The following is a 23,187-nucleotide window of genomic DNA, read 5'->3' on the forward strand; positions in this document are numbered from 1 at the left end:
AAATGTGGAAAGACACAGCGCAGGAATCAGGAAACTGGTAGTTGCATTTGGCGCAGCACTGTTGTGTTGGCGGTATAGATAAACTACATTTTCCTAACCAATATGTCCAAAAGACACCGTTTGGACTTGGGCGATGATTACTCCTCCAGTAAGAAACGGTCTGACGGGTAGGTGAGACTGCACAGCGTGTTCATCCCCCTGGAACAATGAAGCTAAGAGCTAGACGTTAGCCGGTGCTAGTTCAGTAAGCTAAGTACCAGCCAAAAAGCCGAAACAAAAATAACCTCTGCTGTTAGCGATGCAGCTTATTTTGATTTGCTTCTTCCCCTCAGCACATGAGCGCTCCTCTGATACAGGACTGCAAGTGCTTGTTATTGCTTTAGAGATATCTGAGAGCCAATGGAGGTGAACTTATCTTGAGAAACGAATTATCAACGTTCTCTGCACGTGCGGGGCTAACGGTATTAGCCACATGCTAACAGCTCATTCAGGACATCTTCAAAGTTGCGCAATTTAGATAGCCTTAGCTGCATTGTCAGAGATTGTGGCTTAATGCAACGAAATTGATGCATATTTTAAAATATTAAGTATTATGTAATCTTTGAAGTTAGTAAGTTATGTAGTGTTGCTTTGACGCGATAAGTGTTTCCAGTGTTCAGTGCCATTCGCGCGTCTGTAGTAAGACATCAGGGCTATTTGAGTGTCACTTCCCTAGGTACAAAGTTTTTTAACTACCTTGCAGTTCTAGTTGAGAAGAAAATTAAATCCTTTGTTGTTACTTGTCTTATTTGTATTCAGTTTTATTCAGTTGCGTTTTATTGTCTTTATTATTGTTAATTTTTTTGCCGATTAGGTTAAGATCGATTTTATGCGTAGTGATTGACAATTGTTTTGAAAGTATAGAAATGTTCTTTGACTTTATCTTCACAATTTAAAATAGTGCCATAATAGGATTCTGTTTTGGGCTGTATTGCCTTAAAACAAGAAGCGTAATGGTATCAATTTTAAGTGTATGTTTGACATAGAAATTAAAATTCCAGTTTGGAGAAAAACCAGAACGGCCCTGCTGGAATTACTTGTAAATGCAGGAATACATTAATAGCTTGCATTGGCCCATTCCTTCTAGGTTTTCATTTTTATATCAGTAGCCACAGCAACGTCAATGCTGTCCACTTCAGTTTCTACAAGGGTTCTTGAAATGTTGGCCACTGCACTTCCTTTGCAGTGGTAACTGAAGCAAAGATCAATGCTAATCTTTTTGACTGCATATGCCTATTAGTGCTCCAATATTCATATTCACCCCCGTATTTCCCACTAAAAGTTACAACTATGGCTGTAAAAACTGTAAATAGCAATTTCTTAGTAACTGTCAGACCAGTGGCCTATGCTATCACTTCAACACTTGTATGGGAGTTTCAGTAACTTGAATCTGAATAACCTTTTACCCAGGTCTGTCTTTATTGTAACTTTATTCTCTTTAGTCTGGCAACCTAACCTTCTCTAGAGCAGATTAAATGTCCATATGTGTCAAAAAGATTGCCCTGGAGCGATTGGTTCTTTCGCAATGTAAAGAAACCGCAATATGATGGCATGCAGAATGAGCACCTTCTCTCTCTTTTCAATTATTCTTTTTTTTTTTTGCACAAAAATACAAAATCGCTATTTAAATTTTTAATACACTTGTATGTTTCTTATAATCTGCTGTTTTTTCATAACATTATGGTTTTCTTATATTTGATGTTACAGTGAAATTTCTATTTTATTTTTAATACTTATTTATGTGGATTTTGGGGCTCTCCCTTTGCCTACGGCTGAGCTGCTGATACACTTGAATCTCCTCAATAAGGACCAATAAATGATTATTCTGTTCCTAAAGTTTACTTTGCACAAGTTCAAAACAGACATAGACCCACTAAAAACTGTCTAACTAATAAATTCAACAATTGCAGAAGTTGTGGAATTGGCAAAACACAATATTGACATAAAGATAATCTCCTGAAATCAAGCTGAATTTAAAAGTGAAAGTTTATTGTTCTTTAGGTTTTGCTATCATTTTGACATGTTATGAACCAGTGCTCATAATTGAACAGAAATTGTGCAGTGGTAATTGAGGCTGTTTGCGGTGTTAGGATGTCCTTGTGTAATTAGCTTATCAGGAATGTTTTTGTTCAGTCAGTGAAAGTTGTGATCTCATTTCCTCTTTATGTGGTTATGGGTCAGAAATATCAGCTTTGAAATCTTCTGATCTAGTATTATTTCTCAGTTTAAAATGAGTCTCCTTTGGATAGATTCTTGTTTCATTAAGAGGTTTTGGCGTTCCTGAATGCAATATGCTCATCTGTCACATGAGCTCGATTTTGTAAAATAATAAATATTCATGCTTTATACATCTGTTATTCAGGAGGGCTTTATATATTGATGTGTTGTTAGCGCATTGTATTTCTATTGTGGAAGATTTTAAATATTTTCACAGAAAACCGTAAACTGCTTTTTCTCATACTTTGTTGTTTTAGAAATTTGTATTGATAGTACTTGATTGTATCATGAAATTGTTGCTGATGAAGCACTATTTTTACTCTCAAAGGAGAGACAGAGACCGCGACAGAGACCGTGAGGACCGTTCCAGAGACAGGGATCGAGACAGAGATCGCGACAGGGACAGAGACCGGGACAGGGACACCAAGTTGCCGGCCGCTCTCTCTAACAGCATGCCGTTGATGTCGAGCGTACCCCCTGTCAAGCAGATGAACATGCACCAGCAGATTAACCCATTCACCAATCTGCCACACACGCCACGCTACTACGAGATCCTGAAGAAAAGGCTACAGCTTCCGGTGTGGGAGTACAAAGAAAGCTTCACCGACATCATTACACGCCATCAGAGCTTTGTCCTTGTTGGAGAGACTGGCTCTGGAAAAACAACACAGGTATGATATTCATACAGGTCCAGCCTAATCCAGTTTAAGAAACAGCTGGGAAAATCTAGAAATTAAGAGTTAAATGGAAGATTTGAAAGAATCCTTTATGAAATAATAATGTTCAAAGTTTTCTAAATTGTTGCCTTTATTTCAATCTTCAGATTCCTCAGTGGTGTGTGGACATGGTGAGGGCCTTGCCTGGTCCTAAGCGGGCCGTAGCTTGTACTCAGCCAAGGAGAGTTGCTGCCATGAGTGTGGCTCAAAGGGTTGCAGACGAAATGGATGTCATGCTTGGACAGGAAGTCGGCTACTCCATCAGATTTGAGGACTGCAGCTCTGCCAAGACTATATTAAAGTAAGGGCTGCTTTTCTGAAGAGGGTTTTTTAGTTCAAGGATGATGTTCCACAGCAATCAGAATTGATCTTGCACCAGAAATGTGCAGTTTATTAAAACACTGTTATTTTCTGCAGATACATGACAGATGGTATGTTACTGAGAGAGGCTATGAATGATCCTCTGCTGGAGCGATATGGTGTGATCATTCTGGATGAGGCCCACGAGCGAACTCTGGCCACAGACATCCTGATGGGCGTGTTAAAGGAAGTGGTTCGTCAAAGACAGGATCTGAAGGTGGGTTTTCGTACCAGATATACTTTAATGTTATTTTTATTATTATTGTTTTTCAGTAACAATAACACCATTGTTTAAGATATCTAAGATTTGTAATGGAAATCTTAATGTTGGTTTTGATAATGTTTTGACATTCCAATAAGATTTTAGCTAATTCTGAAGTCTTATTCAGAATTTATAGCTTCCAAAATGGTTTTTCCTAATATTTGTGTCATGAACAAAAAAATCACTGTTTATATTGTCATGTCACACCACTGAATGCAGAGAGTGGACATCAATATAAGTTTTACTGCCATTTTAGAAAAGGCAGAATTAAGCCTGTAGCAATATGCAATTATAATCAATTATTTGCATGATAAATTAAAATGAGCAAAACATTTCCATTCTCATTAATATTTTTTGAAGGGCAAATTTATTTACAGAGCCATCATAATCATTTTTATATGGTTTTGCTTGTAAGTGGTTTTCATTTCTATTTTATGTTTTATTTTGGATATTTAAAATATCAGTTACACTCTGAAGTGTTCTCTGCAAAATGAAAGTTTGCTTGATCTTTGAGTGAGCAAACTTGCATCTTAATTAGCATAGTCAGCATTACATCCCAAGCATAACTTAAATTTTATATCTTTCTTCAGTTCTAAATATTAGTATTATTTTGATATATTTAAATTAATTTTTTTTATAATAATAATCATCGTGTAATCAAGTGTGTCCAATTGAGATCAAAAGATCTCTTTTGCAAGAGAGAGCTGGTCAGGAGGCAGAAATAAAAAAACAGCGTTACAACATTATTAATAATAATAATGTTAAGGTCGGCCTATTTTTTGTTTTGTTTTAGGAAGGGTGAGTAATATGATGCATTTTATTTGAGTTTTCAAACAACTTGCTCATTGCTAATCAGGACCTGTCGAGATAAAAATCCTACTGTTCCGGTCATCAGTTTTCTTTGGAGCCTTCATAGTTTATTGAAACATCAACATATAATAATTATTATGTTACAAAGTCAACAAATGCAGACTTTCTTCACAAAGTTGTTCTATAAATTGCTGACTACTGTTTTTTTAGGTGTGGGAAAAGTAGCTTGTCAGGTTGCCCAAATTGAAACAGGCCCTTCATCAATGGTTACTAAAGGATATTCATCTAATGTTCTGGTGACATTAAAGACTCGGAGCTCACATAGCTTCATAATTAGAAGCATAATTTTTAAATAAGAAGAGTGATCATATTGTTCTCTGCACAGGTAATTGTGATGAGTGCCACCCTGGATGCAGGAAAGTTCCAAGTGTACTTCGACAGCTGCCCTCTGCTGACCATTCCTGGACGCACACATCCTGTAGAGATCTTCTACACCCCTGAACCGGAGCGGGACTACCTGGAGGCAGCTATTCGTACCGTCATTCAGATTCACATGTGTGAAGAGGATGAAGGTGACGTCCTTCTGTTCCTCACAGGTCAAGAGGTAATACTTACAATACTTTCAAGTATGTTATTGAACAGCGTTGTTTGTCCTGAATGAGGAAGACAAATCATTGTCCTTTCTTTCAGGAAATTGATGAAGCCTGTAAGAGAATAAAACGAGAAGTTGACGACCTTGGCCCTGACGTCGGAGACATCAAAATCATTCCACTGTATTCCACGTTGCCCCCGCAGCAGCAGCAGAGGATCTTTGAGCCACCTCCTCCAAGAAAGCCAAACGGCGCTATTGGGAGAAAGGTTTGCTGGCAAAAATGGATGATTCTAAATGGCTCCCACTGTTTACATTCTTGAATGAATATTTAAACTGTTGCTTTCCCCTTCAGGTTGTTGTGTCAACAAATATCGCTGAGACGTCGCTAACAATTGATGGTGTTGTGTTTGTCATTGACCCCGGATTTGCCAAACAGAAGGTGAGTTAAAAGGAACCCTGTTTATTCTATATACAGTACCTTGTAAAAGTGGTCAAACAGGACCAAAATTGCACTTTTTGACCAACATGCATAGACAGACCGTGTCCACGTTGTAACATGGACGTAGTGGTATCATGCTGTGGGGTGGTTTTTCTCAGCTTAGCATTGTGAATTGCTTAATTTGGTATTATTCAATATTTATTTCTGAAATATTTTTTCTATGTCTACTGGTGTTGGTTTAGTTTATCTGTTTTTTGTCCCACTGTACATGCAGCTTTAAACATGTGTGTTACACACTTTATAATATATGTCTAGGTGTACAATCCCCGCATCAGAGTTGAGTCTCTGCTAGTCACAGCCATCAGTAAAGCTTCAGCACAGCAGAGGGCAGGAAGAGCCGGCAGAACACGCCCAGGGAAATGTTTTCGCCTCTATACAGAGAAGGCCTACAAAACAGAAATGCAGGTGAGTCGCTGCGGAAGTGGGAAGTTGGTTCACGCCCTTCCTGCTTTCCCGGTCTTTTTGATGTTGTAATTTTTCTTGTTTTTTTTTTTAGTATCAAAAATGGACAAGACAAACTTATCATTAAATTTATGCTTTTCCAGGATAATACATATCCAGAGATTCTTCGGTCCAATTTGGGATCTGTTGTGCTGCAGTTGAAGAAGTTGGGCATTGATGATCTTGTCCACTTTGACTTCATGGACCCTCCAGGTGAGTAATGGTTGATTCCAAAGAAAGGTCATGTTGACCAGTTGACTTGCGGATCCTGATCACCCTTCACTCCCCACCAATGCAGCTCCTGAAACGCTAATGAGGGCTCTTGAGCTGCTCAATTATCTGGCCGCTCTCAACGATGATGGTGACCTGACTGAACTTGGCTCCATGATGGCAGAATTCCCGCTGGATCCTCAGCTGGCCAAGATGGTCATAGCAAGCTGCGAGTTTAACTGCTCCAATGAGATCCTCTCCATCACTGCCATGCTGTCAGGTAATGCCCAGGACTGGGCTGACACCTTCTAGCCTTTAAAAGGCCAAGCTTCTTAAGGGAAACACTCGTTTGAAATAACCAGCCATGTTATTTCTTCGCATTATTCTAATAGGTTTGACTCCAATCTTTAACTTTATACCAGTTAAAGACTGGTCGATGATTATTATAAAATGATTGTGACGAGGTACGGGGCAATCGGTATTTCAGAGTACACCAAGGTTTTAATAAGTTTGTTCAAAACCTCAAATGTTTCTGACATCCAATGCTAAAGTTGAAATCCTTTATGAATGTAATTTCAGAGAAAGTGAGTGACATAGAACTCACTACTGCTAAAATATTTCTGGTCCTGAAGATCATTGGCTACTGTGACGTCAAAGCTAAACAAAAATAATAGAAGATAAAGTAATTCATTCAACACCCCAACCTGCCAAAACAATGAGCTTACAACATGACATGATGGTGAAATAATAAATAACACATGGTCCAGATGGGCTAATAAAAAATCATGCAGTGGAAATTATTATTGGTAAGAAATGAAAGCCGTTATGATAAATTTCCATTTTGTCCCAATCTTCTTCTTTTCATCTTTGCTTCCAACAATCTTTGGGACTTTTAGCGTCTTAGGCAAAGTAATCTGAGTCAGACATGTGCAGTTACTACAGTTGGTTCATCCAACACCTTGAATATATTCTTGGCATACACAGTGTTCAGTTTTTATTTTTAATATTTTAGCAAACACTTGTTGACTTTCAAACGGTCCTTCACGGTGTTGTACAAAGTTGTTTTAAGATGGTGATGTATATTTTTTTATGTTTTGCAGCCTTATTGTTCACCTTATTTTTAAAACAGCATCCAAGGCCTGCTTATGCTTATTTATGATATTATAAGGTGAAGTTGCTTTGAAAAGTCATAATTACTAGTTTACTAAAACATTGAACATCATCAAATTTACATGACTTAAATACACTACTGCTGTTAAAATTAAAGTATATGCTTGAGTACCTATGCAACTTTTTAAGTAAAAGTGTTGCATGCGGTCTTTAAATTGTAGGTTTTGTTTACCTACTTGAAGCCTTTTGTAAACAGCCTGTGGATAGGGCAGGCACCACTTATGCTATTTCAGATTTTGCTTAATGCTTATGAATTATTCCGAAGTATATGATTAGATATATTATTGTTTGTCAATGTCATGTGTAGTTAAAGAGAAGACGTTACATGTTTAAAAGTAAAACCTATCAATCCTGCATAAATTGCTGGTGTTTCTAACACTTTATAGTTGTGTGAAAACTCTTGTTTTACAGATGTGGTTAAATGACCCCCCCACTCTCTACGAGCTTATAGCCATTACTGTTGGAAATGACCTTGAGAAAAGCCTGCAGATCCCCCTTTGATAGAGTGTGGTCCTGCCCTGTCCCAACGCAGTGTCAAGTGCCCTAGCATCATAGGCTTTGCTCCATTTTTCTGTGAATGTTTGACTCATCCCTATGGGCGGCTTTGTTGGGGCCCATACCAACCTTGTTTAGTCCCACAGTGTTTTGTCCGTCCCACGGAGGCTAAGAAGGCAGCGGACGAGTCCAAGATGAGATTTGCTCACATTGATGGAGACCACTTGACGCTGCTCAATGTCTATCACGCCTTCAAACAAAGTGAGTGTCAAGCCTTTAGTTCCACTTTTAGTTGGCATGTTTTTCTTTCTTCTTGTTCTTTGTAAGTGATTCCCAGAAAATACAGAAGATGCAGGAAACCTTTCAGGCCCATTTGATGATAGAAGACTCGGATCAAAGCATGTTAGAAAACATTTGGATATTAACAAAAATGTCAATTTGCTTTTTAAAATCATCTTCTAAAAACTGTAGATGTAAAATCTTGATGGAGATGTTGCTGTTTTTTTAGTCCTAATTTCTCAGCTTCAATTGTAGATAAGATGAACAGTAAGAATCTTAAGTCTAACTTTTGGCTTTTATCAACCGCATGGTTTTATGATAACATTACACTTGAGTTAAGAATATTAGATTTTAATGTACCTACCTGGGTTACATTAAAGATTTTTCCCCTCTACCTCTTACCCCGCTATGAATATCAGTCTTAGCTTTCACTGTTGACTTCACTCCCAATACAGTTGCAGTTGTTAAACTGGACTTGGAGCCTATGTTACAGTTCTGTAAAAGCTACAACAAACCTTTTTGTTTTAACAAATCTTATTGAGCAATTTCCATGCTTCCAAACTGAGATATATATATATATAGATATATATATATATCTATATATATATATGCACCTGAATCACTTCATCTATTGACATTCAAAACACAAAATCTGTCTCCCTCTTGTGGTAGTTATGAAAACACCTGAAGCATCTTGCAATTGATTTTGTTAAATGTACAATTGGCATTGATTTGCCATTGATTCCGTCATGTAAACCAAATTATTTAGAGATAGAAGTCTTAAAAAAATATTATTAAAGGGCCTAATGCGGCTGCAGTCTGAAATATTTAGATATGATGCTGTTTTTGAGAGTTTTTCCCTGTGACAGTTGGTAGGTCATATATTGATAAATCAGTTGTTTTTTTTTAAATCTCTCAATCCTTTAATTTTCTGTTGGATTGAAACTACTTTCTCTGGAGCATAATTTCTTATGATTGAAATTGGTTACATTTAGCTGTTAAATAAAATGAAAGTCTACACACCAGAGTTTGTATGCGAGTTAAACTCCTGAGATCAAACATCATTTTCCAAAAGTGGAATCAACAAGTCAGAGCTGGAAGAAAACTATAAATCTAAAACCTCTATCAGTGCAAATCCAGTTTTGTCTGTTCTGTGGTAGCATTAAATGTTTAAGGTAGTTGGGGAATTTTCATCATTATTATTCTTTCACTATGGCAGTCAACAGAGCAAGAATGACAGCATGGTAGCCTCAGTTGGACAACTGTTGTAACCAACAAATGATCTACTTCCACTAGTTTCTCACATGCATAACTCAGAGTTGATCCAAACAGGACACACGTCTCATGGAAACAAGGAACTAAACCATTCACATACCACTCTGGTTTGATGTCTGTGCAAGTGCGGATGTAGTTCTTTTCTTTATTCTTTTTATGAAGTTTGCCATTTCCAATTTATTCGTAAAAGTACCACATTACAGCTCGACTATAAAACAATGCTGCTGTTCAGGTTCATTTAAAGCTTAAAAGTCTTGAAAAGTAGTTATCTTGACTCAAATCCTTCTTTTTTTCCAGACCATGAAGCTAATCAGTGGTGTTATGACAACTTTGTCAACTACCGCTCGCTGATGTCTGCTGACAATGTACGTCAGCAGCTGTCCAGGATTATGGACCGCTTCAGTCTGCCTCGGCGTAGCACAGAGTTTACCAGCAGAGATTACTACATCAATATCCGACGAGCGCTCTGCACTGGCTTCTTCATGCAGGTGAGCTATTAGTGTAAAAATATTAGTGTAAAAACCTTCATCAGAGATGTTGATGCATACAATTTTTGGTCTTTTATTGCTTTTTTTTTTTTTTTTTAAAGATTGTAATATTAATAATACTTGTTCTCCTTTCAGGTGGCTCATTTGGAGCGCACAGGCCATTACCTCACAGTGAAAGACAACCAGGTGGTCCAGCTGCACCCATCCACAGTCCTGGACCACAAACCTGAGTGGGTGCTCTACAATGAATTTGTTCTCACCACCAAGAACTACATCCGCACTTGCACAGACATCAAACCAGAGTGGTATGTGCACTGATAGGTTTATCATGAATTCCTGCAGGTTAACTGCATTGAATGAGTTTAAATTGTCATCTCACTGACGGGATTGTTCATGTTTTCCTCTTTGTTGCAGGTTGGTGAAGATTGCACCACAGTACTATGACATGAGTAACTTTCCACAATGTGAAGCTAAAAGACAGCTGGAGCGAATTATTGCCAAACTAGAGAGCAAAGAGTACACCCAGTACTGAATATAGTCGAAGTATCCTGGAAAACAACCTGCATACTGTAGTTTTAGATCTTTCTGTATCATTGTACTTTAATGTTCAAACATTGGCTTTTTGATTTTTAGTATTTGTTTGCTTATTTTTGTTTTCCCATCAATGTCGGTTCTGTAAGTAGGTGTAATGACATGAAATATCAGCAGCAGTCGTTAGATCCAGCTTAATATGATTTTCAAAAGAAATTATCTGGAGCAGGTCTTATAGATGTGGTTGAATTTAATTCAGGAGCCTTTGGAGCCATAACAAAGATCTGTGCTTGCTTTGTTTCTTAAATAAACAAGCTTTGACTTTACTTTTGTGGATAAATTTTTTTTGCTGTATTGGTGTGACAAAAATTATTTGATGGGGAGTTTTTTTGTTGCTTCAAGTTTGAACTATGTCTTGGCTTTGTTACGTAAAAATTAAATGACATGTTAATTTTTCTTGTTTTTTTTCTTATTTTCTATTTACTATTTTCAGTTTGCCATATAAATATGCTAATTTTGGCATATTTGCACTGTACTCAATTGACAGTTTTAAAGTAATCCCTGACAGTGACAACATAAAGCTTTGCCATGAGAAGACATACATGAAACTAAAAAATAGTGGTGAACTGAGACTCAAGATCCTTTATTGGTTGGCATTATTTGCATTACCAAGCAAAACCTACTTTTAATCTTAAAATGTCAACTTTTCAAAATAAAACATCACCATTCAATTGCAGACAAATTTGCACAAATCAGGCTGTCAATATTCAGTTTGCATTTTCCATGAAAATATTTGCGCTTTCTGATTGGTGTTAAACTGCGTTTCTTTCAATGTCTTCAATTGTCTCTGGCAGACACCTGTTACGTGTCTCTGCCAGAGTCCTTGCCACCAGTCCTCCCAGTAAAGCCGTTGAGCACAAGACCACCTGCGGAAGTTCCTTCCAAACCTCATCTAGTAACAGGATCAGAGGAGCCACAGCAACACCAAACCGACCCATAAATGAGTTGTAGCCCATTCCATTTTGCCTGCAACAGAGATGGAAGTACAGCTCTTAGAAGGAGACACCTTATATTCTCAAGAGATTACTTCTGCAGGAACAAATGGTTCAAGTCCCTTTTGTTTATTAAGATGTATAAAAATCATCAAAGCTACTAGTTCCTCTACTATCTAAAAGCTTCTTATGTGAATCTAGCCATAAAGAAATGAAGTGCCACTTGTTGGGATAAAATAAAAAAAAAATACAATTTGATTGTGTGAATAGATCTTCAAAGTCAATGCTCTTTATGCAGTCTGAATGCTTGCATGCTAACGTATTAGCAGAAATAACCAGATAAATACAGCAGGTTTGAGTTTCCCTGCCTTGTCAACACCTTCTAAGATTTTGATATTCCAAAATGAGCTTCATTTGTGCAGTTGGAGCATCTGCATGGTTTGCCATAAGATTAAGTAACTCAGCATACATGCATTTTAAATTTATAATATCAGGAAAGTGCCCAAGGTCAAAGGGGGAACAGTTCATTGTTTTAAATCATGTATTTTCACATGCATTGAAAATCAGACAGCTACATTACTATGTGATGAAGTTATCCATAAAGGTCACAGATTGTCATTTCCATTACCTAACTACAGTTGGATACAGCTCTGAACTGTACAGCACAACCGTTCCAAAGGAAGCTGAAGAAAACCCCTTGCCAACAATGGCAACAACTGTTCTGGCCGCAGACATATCTGCGAAGAATGGGGTGTTAACTTTTTTTTTTCTAGCTGTAGTAGAAATTAATTGTTTATCTTTGCATAATGATGATAATTTTTGAAGCAGTTAGTCACCTACCTTTAGGCATGACAATGTTGATTCCAAGGCAGAGTGCAGACAACAACAAAGCTCCCACCTCAGTGCTGCGCCTGCCGATTTTATCCAGCAAATAGTAAACTGATAGTTTGGCTGGCAACTCAATTACAGCATAGGTAAATTGAGTAAGGTAAATATTCAAGCCAAAGCCCGTGATGTTGAAGCTGATGCCGTAAAATGTCGTAGCAATAAAAAACCTGTGGGTACAGAAGTATTCAGATACAAAAAAAATATATAATAAACATTTTATACTAATAAGTTATTTTGACCTGGCAATAATAAAACAATAGCACAGGTTGCACTAACCATAAGAAGCCAGTTTGCAGAGATAGTTTCCTCATCTTAGGTGTTCGAATCAAGTCGAGGTAGGTATAAGTTCGTCCTCTTGCCCCCTTGTCTACAATTGTGGATAATGTCTGAAAAAAATCAGAGGTAGATATTTTTAAAATGTTTGATCACTAAAATAGAAATGGTCTAAAATTAAGGCTAAGCTTTCAGTTCTACGGAATACAACCTCTGCTTTTAGTGTGTGAATGAAATCTTCTCTTTGATTTATCTTGGCACATTTCGTCAGGTATGTCTGTGCCTGCTCCAGTTTTCCATTGGCAATGAGCCACCTCGCTGAGTCAGGCATCCACCTGAGTTTATCAAAAAGAAAAGGTTTTTAATTTATATGTTTGTATAGGAAATAAAACTTTGATCACCACCATCGCCCAAGTTGGAACAATTGTGTTAAACATTTTATGAACTGACATTTTTCATTAGCTTTTCTACATATCAGTACAAAGTTTAATACTATAACGAAACGTTGACGTAACACACTTGACATCAAAACCTTGACAGAATTTTTGTAATTTATTTCCACTATGACAGAATACAAAGTTGTATTTATGGGAAACCATCAAGTCATACCTCCAAGTGATGATGGCCAAGATTAAAGGCGATGTAACACTTAGAATGAGCCAACGCCAGTCAGTCACAAAGTAAGCAATTGCTGCAAATACTGTTGCCAAATGTCCAGGATAAACTATCAATGACTCCAACCAGTTTCCTGTGTTCAATGTCCACCCACTCCACACCTGCAAGGAAATATCTGATTTTTCAAGACGATCAAACTGAGTTAATTATATAAACACGCATTCCTCATAACCATCCCTGAAGCTGCCCAGGTCTTTTCCAGTTAGCTCAGCATAATCACAGATTAATTACAGAGAACGGATGAGACGATGACAATGCCAGTGATGCAGAACCCAGTGAAGAACCTCAACACTGCAAACATCACATAGGTCGTAGAAAAGGCGCTTGCTATAGCAAACAGCATGCCAAATACATATGACACCAGGAGCATGATCCTGCGGCCAAACCTGTGGAGAGTAGTAGTGAAACAATTCAACAGCATGAAGCTACATATATATATGTAGTGTCATGCTGCATGCTACATATATATATATATATATATATATATATATATATATATATATATATATATATATATGTATACAACTCTTAGTTTAAAAACTGTGTTACACAGCTGTAATACCTGTCACTTAGACTTCCAAAGGCTATGGCTCCAAACATTACTCCAACAAAGAAGATGGTGGCTGTTGCTTTGTTTTTACCTCTTCTGTCACACACAAGGTCCCACTTTATGTAACAACAGTAGAAAGGCACAATCCCTCCGAAAATTAGTCTTCTTTTAGGAAAATGTCCATTTTAATATCAAAATGTACATAAAGAAAGAAAAGTCAGCAGGATTACCTCTGAGGTTATTGTTGATCTGAAGGTTGTGTTGTTGTACACCCATCCATTCTGGCATGGCACAGTGGACGCATCAGTAACATCAGAAGAGTTGAGCAACAGGTGATACTGAGGCTTTGCAAACATCCTACAGGAGCTGGGACTCCCGTCTGTCTCAACTGGGATACTCACAGTAATTCTTTCTGCCTGAGATAAATTCAGAAAGTCATCTAGCGAGCTGAGGTCACAGTGATGAGCTGGTATTGCTGCGATAAAATTATTCAGCATGAAGTGGCAAGGAAGCGTGAAGCGACCCAGGAAGTTGATAGCAATAACCATTATCTGAAATTTTCCAAATCCATTAATATCAGCAAGAACATTTTCAAACTTCATTGTTGCGTCTTTCTGCAGTGCGATGGGTCTTCAGGCAAGATCAGTAAAGCAAGATTAACTCCTCTATGTCCCATGCCTGTATATTGAGAAATCCACCAATCTTTTCAATTTCTGCCAATCATGTATGAACTTCGGCATTTAGTGAAACCCTGTAATCTAGTGAAACCAAGATTACAGGTGAAGGGAGTTAATATTTTACTTTACAAAGCTGCTGCCAACATTCTTTTAAGTAAGAATAGCATGCAGTTATCTTATGACTTATTTAGAAAGAAAATTGGATAACCACTTTTGCTGTTGATTTGTTCATGAGCTTTGTAGATCAGACGAAACACATAACAGTTTTTTTTTTAATCCGAAACTGAAGATTCTGGGAGAAATCACTAGGAGTAGGTTCAACTTTTCTCTTCAGAATTGCGCTAATGTTGCACAGATTCAACATTACACAATGTGTTGGAATATTTTTTTTCTTGCAGTTTTTGCACAATATTAACATGATAGATTGGCACTTGTTGCTGATTTGTTGGCTCTGGCTCAGAGGGGTACTGTGAAATCTTCAAGTTCAAACAACAAAAAAGTTGAAAAACCTTCCCAGAAGATGGGCGCACTGAGTCTCATAAAGGGATGGAGCAGCAACAAAACTCAAGTAGGCAGTGGTGTTTAAACAAGAGCAACAAATTGTGCTAAGAATCCATATACCATTACACCATCACTCTCTACTTCTGCCAAACTCTGACCACCAACTCTTGTAGTTGGAATCAATACTCGTTGGACTATAAATGTTTTTCCTATTTGTTTTTGTCCGGTTTTGTTAACCCTGTGTTTTGAAATGACAATATTTTCAAGATTAAACAAATCTGCTTTTTCTTTCCTGACCTTGCCATTAACTCTGACACTAATCTTCATTTGGTAAAAGTTTAGATGCTCAGAGAGTTACCCTTTGAAGGGAAGGTATTTACTTGTCCTCTGACTTACCCCTACAGTGTTGATACAAAGCAGGTCCCCAGCTTTGAAAAACACTGCAGAGCACCTATCAAAAATGTTATTTCACCTCATATTCATAAGTGGCTTGGTATTTAGTGAACTTTTTATGTTTACATTTTTAGAGACATGCAGGTTTTTGATGGTTAAGTCAATACATTTTCCTTTAAAGACTGATGAGAGATTGTAGTTGGAACTATCTTCCTCCTGTTTATCTCCATGCCCAAACTGGCATCATGTTGTTTACTGGTTATTAAGGCAGGAAGCTGAGCTGTTGCACTGTACCTCTGCCTATTTAAATCTATTTGAATATCAAAGTTTAATTTTTCAGTTTTTAAATGTCAAATTTCCCATTATTATCCATGGTGTTTACAGTTGATGGCAGGCCTTTGAAAGTGAAAATGTTTAATGTTTCATGAGTGTATGATGTTTGATGAAGAAACTTTGAGTTTCTAAGTGTACAAATTTGTAGCAACTGTTTAAATAAGTTATTGCTTAAGTTTTAAACACCAATATGTCTTACTTGTCCTGATTAGACTTAATTTATTTTTAAAAATTGTTTTCTTTAATAGTTTTATCTCACATTTCTTTCATATTTTCTTTTATGAGAATTTGAATTTACCCTAAAATCACAACATATTTGAAAACATTATTTGAGCATGAAATTAGGATATTAAACGCACAATACAGAATAATCAACTGTTAAATTTAGTCTTTAGTAAGATCTGCATAATGTGCCATTATAATGCACAATAATATTATTGCTGTTGCATGTTTAGTCTATTCACCTAAATAGATATTCATATTTATGTCAGTGTAAGCTACACATAAAAAAATACAAAGCAGCACTTTTGAGCAGTTAATTGTTTAAAAACACATTTCTTTATTTTGGTTGCAAACTCTATGTTTTCAGATTTGTACAAGATTGTGATGAGTCATGCTCATACAGCACATCACTAGATTTACAAGGAAATGTTGAATATTACCTGGCTTTACTGATTCATGTATAACAGAGCAGTTGTTACATTAATACCTGTAATTTTTTAAGCTGCATCTCCAACAATCAACACAATCCAGTTTAAACATCACCAGGAGAGGCACTGGCTCAGGGCTCCACTTTCCCGTGTTGCAGGCAGCGTTTGATGCAGAGCCATCATCATATTACAGAGTCATATTAAAGCATGGGACATTAGATTAGTGCTTCAGCATCAGAACGTCTACAGCAGCAAAATATGACTCATCTGAAAAATGGCTGCATGTGTCAGGTCCTGGGTGATCTGATTTTGTCTGGACAGGGCTATATGCATGTGACACAGTGATGACAAAATCTTTACAGGTGGCCTGGACACTTGTACTTGCATTACTTCGGCAGTCTGAACACACAGTGAAAGAGTCCACCGTCTAAAGAGACTATCTCCACCTATCAGTGTTACCTGGATGACTGTAGGCTAAAAAAATGCAGGTGGTGTTGACAAAATCAGTGGTCCTCTCATCTATCTAAAACAGCTATACAGCCATTAAGTAAAGACTTCTTCCTTTCCCCTTTTAAAATGCTTACTCATTGAAATTCTCCCTAGTATAAAAAAGAGATTTTCTCATTATTTGGAATTGTAACATCAGTGGATCAGGTTGCTGTGAATTTCTCTGTGACATGTAGGTAATTTATCTATTGATGATAAAATTACTAATTCAGAGGACATAATCACTTTGTATGATGGAGTAGTTGCTTGATCAAGTCCTATCTGTTAAACTACACAGGTAAGCCTGAAATTCGTAGCTGAAATAACTGCACAAAAATGTGACTCCGATAAACTTCTGCCTTTATATTAAAAAGTTTATGTAATTTAATTAATTGCATCTGATGTTACAAAAACAATAGCAGACCTCGTGATTGCTCTGATGACAGCCCACTGTGTGACACGGATACATATTCATTTTCATGTAAAGCAGTAGTTGACATCCGATCACTGAGGACAGATTGTAATGCAAGAAATTGTCGTTGGCACAATCTGATCAGATTTGAACAAGCCCCTATAAACAAAAGGCTGACATGCATGGACACATTCCTGATAGGACTAATTATTTTCCCACAAGGAGGCTGCAGCAGTCTCAATGTTGTCAGTGAATAAGTTTAAGAGGATATAGTCACAATACTAATGTACACCACTTAATGTGTAATTTTATTTTAAAGTTATAGATTCTTCAAGGATATACATGACAATTACTTAGTTTTAGCATCGGACTGAGACATACTTAACTGTCTCTAATCAGTGTCAGACACAAATAAGTTCTGCTCAAGAATCAAATCATTTCATCAAACAACACAGTAGTGTTAGCATAGCAGATTAACATTGTAGACAATTCTTCTCCAGTGGAAATTGACCATTTTGTTTTTCATGCCCAAAAGCAGTCACGGAGCTGCTTTCTCATCAGATGTCGGAATTGATCGTCTTCTGCAAAGCAAAATATGTTCTCATAAAGCTTTCGTTTTTAAGTTTTGCTAAAAATAGACAATTTCATTGTATTTTACCTTGTCTGTTCAATGTCTTCGATGGTCTCCGGGAGACGGACGTTTAGTGTCTCAGGAAGAAAAGAAGCTGACACAGATGCAACGCAAGCCACCAAGGTAAAAATTATATTTGGTAGGTAAGACCAGATGTCCTCAAGAATAATCACCAGGGGTGATAGAGACACACCAGTGCGAGCAGTGAAAGAGCTGAAACCAAGTCCGTTTTGCCTGTACAACCCAACAGAGAATAATTTTAAGTCCTTATTTTAAGATGTTTTTCTTGTTATTATTGTTTTTATGAGAATAACACACTTGCGAATCTGTTTTCCTGGATGCTAAAATGTGTTTGACTACACAAAAAGAGGTGAAATGTTTTCAGACCTCAAGACAGTTGGATAAAGCTCTGTTGTGTATAGGAACACAGTTGTAAAAGCTGCTTCTGCAAACATCTTGCCTGAAGCTCCAAAAACTGTCCTTGCTGCCCACAAATCTGAAAGAAAAAAAATTACTTTTATTAGGTGTTTCAACTTTGACAATTCGTGATTTCATGGTTTTAGGACTTGTTGCTTCAAGTCATTGACAATTCAACTGTTTGTCATGTGTAAATGCTACTGCAAGCTTTCTTGTTGTAAGAAACACACTTAGATTTTTGATTTACCCTGAGGGACGAAAATGTTGCAGAACAAACACAGCCCTGTGAGAGCAAGTGTTCCGGCTTGAGTCAATCTTCGGCCTAATTTGTTCAAAAAGAAAACGATGAAGATTTTCGCTGGGACTTCAGTGATGCCATAGATGAATTGCGTGAGATAAATGTCCACTCCAAACCCAGGAACATTTAAGCTGATTCCATAATAGACGCAGGCCACTCCAAACCTACAGGTTAAAAAAAACACAGCAAAAGATTTGTTTAGTAAAAAAAAACAAAAACTGTTGTATGAATGCTGGTTTCTGATTGGCTAGTTTGTGTCATTTGTTGTATTTCTGCAGCTGAGACTGCTTCCTGTGGAACAATAAAATAGAGTCCAAGCTCTATTTGTGTATAGGTATTTAATTTAAACCCAAGTCAAATTAGGAATCCATATCAAGACCACAAAACTGATTTTGACATATGAAATTAAGGGTGATTAGACTGGAGCTATTTTGAAAGAAGAACAGAGAAATACTCTACAGCCTCAAGATGTATAAAGCAAATAGAAACATTATCCAAAAGTCATGCAGTTGTTTTTGCAGCCTAAGATGGTACTACATAAGACTGTTCTTAGAGGGCTGAATACTAGAGTAGAACTCTTTGGGTTTTTTAAAAATTATTTTAAACATATTGGAATATATTTTTACTTATACTTTTATTCATATTTATGGGTTAGTTTGTGCAGGTTTACTAAATCATAATTAAATTCTATTTTGCTGGACCCTGTAATATCACAGTTTGAAAAGTAATAAACAATATTTATATACCAAACAATGCCAGTTAGTAGAGCAAGTCGTCTCATTCTGGGAGTCTTCACAAGATCCATATAGGAGTATTTTCTATTTTCATCCTCAACAAGTATCACTTTGGAGAGAATCTGGATAATTAAAAGAGAAATTTAAACAAAAAGCTATTTACATAAAGAGAATGTGGAAATTGTTGTACCTCAGGCTTTAGGTCAGCCATGAACTCCTCTCTGCGGTTGAATTTTGCACACTTAGTCAGGTAAAAATGAGCACTATTCACTTTTCCATTACTTATCAACCATCTGGCAGACTCTGGGAGCCACCTGCACAAGAAGAAAGGTTGGCAGCATGACACAAACATAAAAGATTTTCTAAGGACTTTCTAAAAGATTTCTAATGTCCAAAATTGTATTTGCTTCTGCAATCAGGTCTGAATGTTTACTTTATTTTTACTGCTCAAATCTGACCAGTTTCTGCTTACCACCAAGTGATCATAGCCAGCAGCAGTGGGCTGGTCACAGTGGCAGTCAGGTATCTCCAGTCATTCACAAAGTAGGCCACACCGGGCAACAGAATCGTTGAAAAACTCCAGTCCAAACTCATTAAGACTCCCACCGAGGTACGATGCTTGATTCCGACCCATTCTACACCTGTCAGAAAACAACATTAAAGGTATTAAAAGAGAATATAACATAAAATCAATAGAATAAAATAAAGATTCATTCAAGCTTAATATTTTATTGACTGTGAATTAGTATCTTATTTCACAGTCAAGATTTTATGTATAAATAAAAACCTTTTTGTTGTAAATGTTCAAATTTAGCTTAGAGCACCATAAACCAAGACAAGAATCCAAGACAATAACGAAAAAACATTTTATCAGCTTTACAGCATATTAGTAAAAGTTTTGGGTCACCTATCTTTATTCACATAACATCTAATGGCATTCTATTTTAAGTACAAAAACCTTAGTATGGAATTGGCCCACTATTTGCAGCTAGAGTAGCAAAGTTTAGGAATGTGTTTGTGCAGAGTGTTTATTAGTTTTCCAAAAGAGCATTTGTGAGATCAGACGCTGATGTTGGACGACAAGGACTGGCTGAAAGCCTACTTTCTAATTCATCCCAGGGCTGTTCTGTTGGGTTGAGGTCAGGACTTCATGTTGGTCAGTCAAGTTTTTTCACTCATTCACCATTTTATAGAGCTAGCTTTTTGCACTCAAAAAGTTTGAAATAAAGAGCTGTCCCCAAACTTTGGAAACCATGGTCTTGAACTGGAAAAATGTAGAATGCCCTCTTCAGGTTTGGTACAAAGTCCTAAACCAGCTGGATGAGTTTGAGTATCTTTAGGTCTTGTTGACAAATTAGGAAAAAATGGGGCAGGAGATCGATAGTCTGACATCTGCAGTATTGTAAAGAGAAAGTGAAGCCAAAAGGCAAAGCTCTCTGTTTTCCGGTCGATCTACATTCCTATCTTCAACTGTGGTCATGAGTTTTGGGATGTGAGCAAAAGAACAAGATTGCAAGTGGTCATCAATACAAACCTCTTATACAGAACCAACATTTTTGATGTGTTGACAGACAACTTACATAGAACAATGGAGACTATACTGACTCCAGAAATCCCAAATCCGGTGAAAAATCTCATGGCAGCAAACATGGCAAAATTATAAGAGAAAGCACTTGCAAAACCAAAGATGGTGGTTATTATGTAGGACACCAGAAGTGTTCTTTTCCGTCCAAACCTGTGAAAATGAATATAATTATTGAATAAATAAGACTATTTAAAATGCAAAAATATAGACTGCAATCTATTATAAATGATTGCAGTCACAACTTATTGCATATAAATGTATACAGAGCAAAATTGAGATCCAGAGGACAAACAACCACGCATGCACATTCTCACTCCTAAAGGCAATTTAAAGAGACTAATTGACTCAACGGCCTTATTATCTTAATGTAGGACACCAGCAAAGAGCCCAAAAGGAACCTACACATGCACAGGCAGAACATACGATCAAAATAAACATTATTTTTTAATTATTTCTGTTTATGCAAGTGTTTGTGAGTGATCAAACGAAGACATTTGATACTATATGCCAGCACTGATGTTTACATAAATAAACATAAGCTCTTCTACTTTAGCAATATCATTTAGTGCTTCTAATTTTTCGTTCAGGAAAATTCAAAATTTTTCTGAAAGTTTTAAATACATAAAATATAAACCAACTGATTGGAAACATGTGAGGAATATCCACACCTGTCACTAAGATAGCCAAAAGCTGCTGCTCCAATCATAACCCCCATGAAGAAGATGGTGGCTGTAGCTCTGTTCACACTTCTCTTATCACAAACCAGGTCCCACTAAAATGAAACACAGATAACAGGATAAGGGATAAATGTAATAACGGAAAAATGTACAGGCAAAACTTACCTCAGTGGCGAGAGTCGATTTAAAGATGCTGTTGTCATAAACCCAACCGTTCTGGCATGGAATCGTAGGTAGATCTGTGGTGTTGGTAGAGTTATACAGCAGGTGGTACTGAGGCTCTGCAAACATCTGACAGAAGCTCGGGCTCCCATCACTCTGTAAAGGAATGCCAGCAACAAGCTTGTCTTCAAGAGATAAACTCCTGAATCTTTCTCCATCGTCTAACGAACTGATGTTGCAGTGGTGAGAAGGAATCACCGTGATGAAGTTATTAAGCAGGAAGTGAAATGGCAAAGTCACACGAGGAATGACCAGGAAGAGAAGTGTCCTTATCTGAAATCTGCCAAAGCCATTAACCTCTGCAAGCACATTCTCAAACTTCATCTTGCTGACAGATGATGTAGTGCTGGAGAGTGCAGAATGCACCACACTAGATGCAGGGAACTCAAAAACACATATTTTTTTCTCTGTTATAGAACTCTGGTTAATGGACATACATCTCTGCTCACTAAACCTCATCATATAACTTTTTTTTCAATAAATAACTTTTTCTGTCAGACAGTGCTTGTAGTGTACCTTAGTTTGATTAACCCACACCTGTAAGCAAAATCATCAGCTTCATTGCCGTTCATTGTTGTACTTGAGTAAATGATCTAGGACCAATGTTCTGTGAAACCAAAGGACTTGACTGTTAGTGTTTCTGGATCCTTTAGGTGTTAGTTATAGAAATATCAGGGGCAGAAGATATCAACTATAATTTTGCAGAAACAATGTTTAGAATCACTATCATGAAGATTTGATAGTATCATGTAATGTGGTGTAGTGAGTTTATCACACCCTCTCCTGGAGTTTATGTTAAAAGGAAATTGACACTGAAGTCTTGGAAAAAATAAGTAAATTATTATTTTTTTAAAGTTTATGTTCTGTTGCCATACTGTGGCAAACAAAGCAGAACAATATGTACCAATGTTTACATTTGCTTTAGAATTTGCAGTTGTCTAGGAATTAACGTAAAGATGTCAGATGAGTAAATCTACAACTTTCAAACATGCACTGAGTTACTTAGAGTTTCCTCATGGATTGTGTGGAAAAGCACAGTGAGAAAATAATCCTTGGGTTGCAGATGTTGCAATTCATTATTATCACTAACAAGACAATAATGGGTCTGTTATTGAAATCTAATCCTCCTTTCATACTAATGCATATCTTCCATTTCTTTTAATAAAAATTGAAAACAAAGCATCGTTTTGCTGGAATTTGTCATTTATTGCTGCTTTACTTTCAGGTGTCTCTTGAACTAAAATTGCAATTAACTCTTTGCTGATTTCCAAAGAGCTCTAATGACTTAACTTCTAATTCAGGTCAATGAATATTATGAAGATTATGTTATATGCACTGATGTGATTGAATGTTTTACATTTTAAAGCCTTAAACTGTCATTCACACTTGTCATTTTTAAAGTTAAGTAA

General features: G+C 36.9%; 1 protein-coding gene and 1 pseudogene across 1 annotated transcript; one reads left to right on the forward strand and one right to left on the reverse strand.

The window, feature by feature from the left end:
• Positions 1 to 10,710, forward strand: LOC114144749 (pre-mRNA-splicing factor ATP-dependent RNA helicase DHX15). The gene is made up of 14 exons (XM_028017861.1): positions 1 to 167; positions 2,585 to 2,927; positions 3,080 to 3,273; positions 3,390 to 3,549; positions 4,790 to 5,008; positions 5,095 to 5,262; positions 5,349 to 5,435; positions 5,751 to 5,900; positions 6,041 to 6,149; positions 6,235 to 6,426; positions 7,950 to 8,072; positions 9,663 to 9,853; positions 9,989 to 10,158; positions 10,268 to 10,710. The coding sequence occupies exons 1-14, from the start codon at positions 103 to 105 to the stop codon at positions 10,383 to 10,385; spliced, it is 2,289 nt and encodes a 762-aa protein (XP_027873662.1). The 5' UTR covers positions 1 to 102; the 3' UTR covers positions 10,386 to 10,710.
• Positions 10,711 to 11,006: 296 nt separating this feature from the next.
• LOC114145160 (uncharacterized) lies at positions 11,007 to 22,214 on the reverse strand (annotated as a pseudogene).
• Positions 22,215 to 23,187: the final 973 nt, after the last annotated feature.

Source organism: Xiphophorus couchianus, chromosome 5, assembly GCF_001444195.1.
Source record: "Xiphophorus couchianus chromosome 5, X_couchianus-1.0, whole genome shotgun sequence".
Classification (NCBI taxonomy): domain Eukaryota; kingdom Metazoa; phylum Chordata; class Actinopteri; order Cyprinodontiformes; family Poeciliidae; genus Xiphophorus; species Xiphophorus couchianus.

What these genes read in the sequence shown, in the direction of transcription:
- LOC114144749 (XM_028017861.1), top strand. Translation starts at nt 103, where the DNA reads ATGTCCAAAAGACACCGTTTGGACTTGGGCGATGATTACTCCTCCAGT. An exon ending in AGTAAGAAACGGTCTGACGG is followed by an intron (nt 168 to 2,584) that starts GTAGGTGAGACT and finishes TTACTCTCAAAG; the next exon opens with GAGAGACAGAGACCGCGACA. An exon ending in ACAGACATCAAACCAGAGTG is followed by an intron (nt 10,159 to 10,267) that starts GTATGTGCACTG and finishes TCTTTGTTGCAG; the next exon opens with GTTGGTGAAGATTGCACCAC.